Raw genomic sequence first — 7468 nt, forward strand, 5'->3', positions numbered from 1 at the left:
AAATAGAAAAAAGTTTCACTGCAGCTTTGGGGACCAAATGATTAGCTTGTTGTTTCATTTACAATACAATCAGTTGGTCTCATTTTGCCCCCCTCTCTAGGGCTTAAAGCAAAATCAAGGAAGTATTTTGTATGTCCAATGGGACTACACTTGCAACAACCACAGATTTTGGTCCATCACCAACTTCAAGCAGTCTTTTTAAATGCTCTTCTGTAATACTGGACTGGGCAGTAAGGGGGACCAAACAGTGGATCCAGGACAGCAATTATTTATCTGCACTAACCAGATGACAGTTGCAGCCACAATTTATAATAGAAGTTAATCTGCCCAGGCAAGCAAAAGTGCATTCGCAATACAGTTCCAGAGCATTGAGACTGTTTGCCTAGAAGATGGGTTTCTAGGTTCTGGGCTCAGTGTTAATTCCAAATTACTCCTTCCCTCCTCCGAGCCAGCATCACAGTGCTGCTCTGGGGAAGCATCCATAATTTTGGCATGGGTTTAAGTCCAACCCTTTCTTCTAAAGCTGTGCAGACATTTCTCTTCCTACTGATCCTTTTTTCCTTGTTAATCCCACCTGGCTGCCCCTTGCCTATTCTGGTTACACTTCTCATAGTGACATGCTATCCATATACTGGTTATTTGTTATATAGGGTCTGACTCAGAAACCTGATCTAAGCAAAGCAGCAAGCAAGCCTTTGCGTGCCATTTTCCCGCCACCCATCTTCTCTGCCCCTAGCCCTTCCTTTCAGGCAGAGCTGAAAGCAAGCTGGGATATGGGGTGAAGAGCTGGAGGAGCTCTGCCCCACAAAGAGTACATCCCAGTGAATGAGCCAGGTTCACAGCACTGACCCCACCCAGACCAGCAGCTCATCTCTGCCTCAGACCCTCCCTCCCCAGGGCTCCAGGGGGCTCCATGCACAGGGTTCCTTCATGGCAGGACCAGAAGCTGCAGATGAAATTCAGCTCTGTATGAGCCTCCCCCCCAGACGCTGCTCTGCCAGTGGCAGGGGCCGTGCTTGGGTTTGGTGCAAGCTCCAGTGGAAGCAAGCTATCATTCACCTGAAGAGCCACTATAGGATGGCCCTTCAGGGAACTTCTCAGCCAAAGAATGCCACTGACCACTCAGTTGGCTTTCAGGCTTCAAGGTGATATAACTTTTTATATAAACTGGGAGCTGTTTTACCATGGGAGTCTCATTCATTTGCACATTGCACTGTCTGACAAGAGAAAAAAGTGCAAAGGTGGGCCCAGAGGCAGGCCACACTGGAGGCAGCTTACGCCCATCTACCAGACTATGTCTGAAGGGGGCCAAGCTTGAACCATGCTCAAATTTGGTCCAAAGGCAGGGCAGACCAGGCCAGTGATATGAGTGTTCAGTGCTGCCAGGTCCAGATTGCCCAGAGCTGTTTGGTTTGGAAGTGATTTGACCTCCCAGAGTGGGCTGACCACCTGCCTAGGACTCCAGTGCAGAGTTAAGCAAGTACTCTACCAGTAAGACCCTTGCCTGATCCAAAAAGGCACAATTCAGCTCCACAACACATCTAGGACTGTATAGAGAGACACTGATTTCCCTTTATGACAGTCTCTGGAGTGCATGCAGTACTCGTTCACACAACAGCAGCATGGAGACTTCCACTTCTTCCCCCCTCTGCTCATGGCCTTTCCTTCAGCTCTAACTACCGACAGCGGAGTTAGCGGCACCCACAGGACTCCAGATTCTTCTGGCGAACTTGGTTTGCACCTGTTCCTTATCTCTTCTTCTTCCAGATGCTTTTCTTCCAAGGCAAAACTGTTGGCTGAGCATTCCTCTGAGAATAGTGCTGCTGCTTGCTGAACTGCAGGCTGGAATCAGCAAGATCCCTGTGAACAGAAGAGACAAGAGGTTCATTCTCCAGTCCATTTTCCCAATTCTCAGCAACAGACTATATTATGCTTTTTGCCAACCAGTCAGTGTATTTTTTGTTGTTTTTTTTGTTGTTTTTTGGTTTTGTGAGTCAGAAGAAGGGGGAAAGAAGAGTGGACATTTCTAGCTGCAGCTGTATTAAGCCGCAGCCCAATACCCCTTTTTCAGCTGGGATGGCCCAGCTGGTGCTTTCCCAGATCTGCCTTTCAAATATTGTTCCCATTGCATCTGATTTAACTGCCACCAATGGAACAATCCACCTTGAATTTACCAGCATCCTTTAATTCCTTTACACTTCTGGAATCCATGATCTCTTCCAGCACAGAGTTCCACAGTTCAGTGATGGGATGTAAGAAGAGCTTTGGTCTGAAGCTGCTACTCAATTAACCATTTTCCTATGGGATGACATCCCTCTCTCTCTTCTTATACATCACCCACCCCTTATCAGAGGAACTTCCCACTCCAATCAAGAATTATATTATGGAGTATTCCTCTAGTGTGGGAGGAGGCAAAAAAAATAATAATAAAAAAGGTTCCCTCAGCTGTTAGCTGTCAGTTCTACACAGCAGAAATGGTCAAGTCCACTAATTTAAAGGGAGGGGGGAAGCCAGGTCTAATCCAAATAGCAACTACTGTAGTCATAATCCCAGATTTTCAAGCACTTGTGAGATAAATTCAGAGTGGGTTTAAATGGCACACTTACCTGAGAGCTCTCAGCAGGCCATGAGGGGAAGGCTTCCTGTCATCACTCTGTGGAGCCTTCACCGATGTTCCAGAGCTTGCTGGGAGCTTCAAACTCTGGCGGTACCTAAGGAGCAAGAAGAGATGCATGAGCCACGGGCATACAGCCATGCTACAGCAGGGACCAGGGGAATGCTGCTCTAATGTCACCAGTGACAGCCTAAGACAGCTCAATGCTGATTTTTGAAGGGTTAATTGCAGCTCTTTGAGTTATCTATAGCTCACTTTTACTGCTATCCTCTTTTGTCAGACCTTGCTCAATTCATCGTCATATTTAATGACTGAGGGTTTCAACTATTGCTTTAGTAAGAAATTAATGACATCTCTTCAATAACTTTGCTCCTCCCCCCCCACTCCCATAGAGGATGCACTCCTCTATACTGCTGGCTGCAATGAGACCAGTGAGAGTGTGCATGATACACAGCATGCTACAGAAGGTACTTGACTTCAAGTCCCAGCTCGGAGGAGACAGTGGCATCCCAAAGCAGCTTCACACCCCCCACTCACCCCTCTCCCAGCGTGCTGCCAGCAGCTCCCTTCCCACCAGCACACCCAGCACTTCCTCAGCTTGCTGGCACCAGGAGGGATGGAGTAACATTACTTCATATCAGCTAGTAAAGAGACTATTGTACAACAAAAACACCCTGGTGACACTTTGCCAGGGCTTCTTGGGAGAGGAATGAAAGCCACTAGACAAGTTCCAGATGTTTGCAAAGAGCTGCAGGGAGGCAGGAGAGCTACTGTAGCTCCAAGCTTCAACCACCTATTTGCACCGTCGCCAAGCAGCCCCCAGGATCCCCTCAACTCACCCAGGTTTCGGCTGGCAGAAGTTGGTACAGATGCTGTCCCTCGAGTGCGAGCACTCGCACCTGCTGAGCGACCTCTTGCGCCGCCTTGGCGGGCTTCCCAAGCCATAGGGAGCGGTGTGTCTGTTGAAAACAAGAGAAATCAGCTATGCAACTAACTTTTTATTAACCAACAGGTTTATAACATAGTCTTGGGTGGCAGCCAAGCCAACACCATGATAATAAAAGACTCATCTATAGACATAAGGTGAAAAGGCCACTGATAATTTAAAGCCTTTAAACTCCAGCTCCTCTCCCACCTACTGTTTACCTTACCCCTCCCAAGGAGATTGCTGTGCCAGCATGTGCTGGGCTGCAAGTGGCATTTTCTCTCCTTGCTGCAGCACCCGAGTGCCTGCACAAAGGCTGCTGCACGGGCTGGGCTGGGTGAGCTGACAGATGATTAAGGTGATGAGGAGCACGAGGAGCACGGCTGCCTCAGCTCACCAGCCACTCCGGCAGCGAGTAGCCAATTTCTCAATGGAGATGTCAAGGCTATCCCTCTCCCAGAAGTTTTGTACATGCAGGACATAGTACAAATCAAGATGTCTTGGGGACATAACAGGTTCTTCTGCTCACAGCATGCTTTTGGAGCTGTTAGCATGTGTGCATTCCCACTCCATCTCTGATCGCAATCTACCCTCCCAGAGGGTTTAGGATTGGCAGTGATTGAAACTATTCACCGAGCAAGCAGTGAGTTGTAATTGCACGTTAGCAAGCATGATTATAACCACACCTGAGTACATGTGTTTTGCTACAAAGCATTGGCCATTGGTCTGAAACTGCATAGAAAGCTGCTTTAACATTCTTGAGGGCAGGACTTGGCAGCCACGGGACTTTAGTGCCAACCCACCACTGTCTCATTAACAATGCTGGCAGGCAGCAGGCAGGGTTACAGTTTGCGAGAGGGTAAAGTAACTTATCTGTCTTGCAGTTATAACATCTTGGTATTGCTTTTGCCTTGCAGAGGTACAAATCTCAAATAAAGATAAAGCCATGGGGAGGCAGCGCCCTGTGCTTTCAACCCCCTCGCCTGTGGATTATGCTGAAACTCCTGAGCAGAAGCACAGTTTTTCCCTTTCCACAAGTTGGGAAGGGCTGAACTCTCAATGCTCTGTGGTGCAGGTGCTGCAAGAACCTCACGGGGCTGGGACCCTTTCTTACCCTCCTCCAACCAAAGCCCACCCTGGATCAGAAAGCCCCGTCACTCATCCACAGAGCCACCCCCCAAAAAAAAAACTATTTGCACACTTACCCAGGTGTGTTGACCCAGATAATATCCAGGTGACAGAAGTAAATGCACTCTTTATCCAGCCAGCTGTTGCAAGAACATCGCTTGGTCCTCAGGTGCGCTGTGCCAGCCGCAGCGAGGTGGGACTCCAGAGGAGGCTGGCCCGTACCTGCAGCAGAAGGAGGAAGGGATGAGTTGCAGGCTCGGTGCGGAGTGCCGGAGCACCCGTTGCAATTACACCTCTGCAATTACAACCCCAGCAAGCATTAGGGCGATTTCAATATGCAAGCAAGAGGTGCAGCCTGGCTGCTCGGGCTCACGAAGGACTTGCATAACCCAGCTGGGGCACAGCGGAGCTGCCACGTAAAGCCCCCCATGGGGCACCCTCCTGCCCCCACTCCCCAGCCCAGACTCACCATCTTCCAGGAGGATGCAGAGGGCGAGCGCCAGCAGCACGGCACCGGCGGGGTGGCTGGGCATGGCCGCGGGACTCGCAGGAATGGGCTGAGCTGGCAGGAGAGAGGCTTGGAGGATTTCTAATTTATTTTTTTCCTCCAATTTTTTTTTTTTTTCCCTTTCTGTTTTTCCCTCTCCTCCTGCCCTACGGTGCTTCACCCGGAGCCGCCGCGATGCGTCTGGAGGCAGCGGGCTCCCGGCAGGTGCTTTATAGCCCCGCCGCCGCCGCGTCACGGCCGCGCTCCGCCCCGCCGCGTGAAACGGCCGCGGGGGAATGCAGCGGGACCCGGGCACGCGTGGGGGGCGGTGGCGGCCCCCGGGGCCGCCCTCGTCCACCTCCCACCCCGCTCCAGCCCCCTCGGCACGCCGCCAGCCCCGCCGCTCCCCCCAGCTGCCAGAAACACGCGTGGGCTCCTCCAACCCGAGGGGCAGCGTGGGGATGGGGACGGTGCGGGGCACATTCCCACGCGGGGAGACGGCGGGGGCTTCTTGATGCGTGGGTATGGTGTGTATAGGCGTCTGTGCGCAGGTTTTTCCCTCCGTGGGGGGCGCCCCGAGTGGGGTTTGCTGCTGCCCACGCTGCCGGCAGCAGTACGGGCAGGCCGTAGTGTGCAGCCGCGGCCGGCAGATGGAGCGGGAGGGGTGCAGGCAGCGCCGTGGGAGCCCGCTGCTCCCTGCCCCACGCGTGGGGCTGCCCCCGGCCATGTCCCCGCAGAGGGAGGGTCACCCTTGTTCCTGCAGCTCCGCATTGCTCCTCTGGGCATGGCAAAAAAAATGCCCCAAACTCCAAAATCTAAGTGCGAAGGCAGAAATTAGCAGGCTAAACTGCTCCACACAGGAAGGCTGATTGAACCCGGGTACAGCAAGCATAATTCAAACCAAGTAAACTTCAGGTTAAATTGTTACTCCTTTTAGCAAGGTATATCTCTTAAATGAAATTTACCGTCTCTACTTTCCTTCTCACTATTTTTTTTTTCATCAAATCAGTTTAAAGTCTTTTGCCATGTTAAGCAATTAGGATTGTCTGCAGTAAAACTGCCTGACTGCTGCCTGATTTTGCTTCAACATCAGTAACAGCATACTCAACACTACCTGCACATTTTTAGAATTCAAAGAATGTAAAATATACCGGGTAACTCCTGGAGTGCATGAGGAGCCAGGTAAAGCCGCTTTGTCTTGCCCATCAGGTGCTTCATGCGGGGGTAGGAAACTGTCCTCCAGAAGAGCGCTGGGTGCTGGCCACAGCAGGGATGGGAGCAGCTCCCAGGCACTGCACGTCCCACCACTCCAGCTCAGAGAGACAGCTCCTGGCCTCACAGATCCTGAGCACATCTTGGGAGTGGAACCATGCATAAGAGCACAAGTTGGTTAGAAAAGCCAAAAACAAAACAAAACAACAAAAAAACCTTACTACTATGCTTGACTTTCTCAAGGCTTCTTAGGAAAGGGAGTGTATTTTTATCTGTTTACTATGAACTATTTAGGTTTTTATTACACTGTTGTCATGAAAAGATACAAGCTGATGTGAATTACAGTGATTCAGTGTGAGGTCTAATGCGCAGTGGAGGAGTGGAAAGAAAAATGCAGTGAGGCAGGATGTGGAAACCTGATTTCACCTGAGCAATAGCTCCTGCTCACTGTATCTCATGGCAGTAAAATGGGTTACGATTGCATTCCTGCTAGCAATGAAGAGAGGTTTTAACATTCACCCTGACCAAGCAGCAGGGTGAATCCCTCTCTGTATTCATGGAAATGAACACAAAAGTTGTGTGCAGGGGAGAGTCCATAGTGGAATCAGAATAATATGCTCAGGGGAAATTATTGCTCTATTCACCAAACAGCTCTGATCCTGATGGCACATGAAAGCATAGATACAGCAGAGAGCTCCATTTATTGAGTGGGGATGGAGTGAGGGGGCACAGGAGGCCAAGAAAGATGAAAAACATACAGCCAGAGATGCAGCTATAATAACAAGGTATAAGAAACATTAGGCAGAGAAAATCAGGAATAATGAAAACTTACAAAAAAAAAAAAAAAATAGAAAGAAAACAACGTTGTAACTGATAAAATAACACTTTTGTGTGAGCAGCAAACAAGCAGAAGCAAAAGGAGGGAAGATTTTGACCTCTGTACCAATGCAACAATAATTCTAAAGACAATAGGGAAGTACAATAGCAGTGTTACCTGTTACAGCCCATATTCCAGCTGTGCCAAGTTTCAGACTTATGTCTGAGTTTAGATACTAGATGACATTCCAGATGCCAATCCAGTGATTTAATAAATCTGCCCTGG

General features: G+C 49.8%; 1 protein-coding gene across 1 annotated transcript; it reads right to left on the bottom strand.

Annotated features, from left to right (window-relative positions):
* Window positions 1-1639: 1639 nt before the first annotated feature.
* On the bottom strand, window positions 1640-5292 carry EDN2 (endothelin 2). Its single transcript, XM_032202403.1, has 5 exons — window positions 5137-5292; window positions 4745-4889; window positions 3454-3573; window positions 2607-2711; window positions 1640-1860 (listed from the first exon to the last, which is right to left on the bottom strand). Exons 1-5 carry the CDS (start codon window positions 5198-5200, stop codon window positions 1749-1751), a joined length of 546 nt encoding a protein of 181 aa, XP_032058294.1. The 5' UTR covers window positions 5201-5292; the 3' UTR covers window positions 1640-1748.
* Between the last annotated feature and the right edge of the window lie 2176 nt (window positions 5293-7468).

Source organism: Aythya fuligula, chromosome 23, assembly GCF_009819795.1.
Source record: "Aythya fuligula isolate bAytFul2 chromosome 23, bAytFul2.pri, whole genome shotgun sequence".
NCBI lineage: Eukaryota > Metazoa > Chordata > Aves > Anseriformes > Anatidae > Aythya > Aythya fuligula.

Excerpts from the sequence above, each read along its gene's own strand:
- EDN2 (XM_032202403.1), bottom strand. The coding sequence starts at position 5,200 with ATGCCCAGCCACCCCGCCGGTGCCGTGCTGCTGGCGCTCGCCCTCTGC. Across the intron at positions 4,890-5,136 it reads CTGCATCCTCCTGGAAGATG|GTACGGGCCAGCCTCCTCTG; the intron begins GTGAGTCTGGGC and ends CTTCTGCTGCAG. Across the intron at positions 1,861-2,606 it reads GGCCTGCTGAGAGCTCTCAG|GGATCTTGCTGATTCCAGCC; the intron begins GTAAGTGTGCCA and ends TTCTGTTCACAG.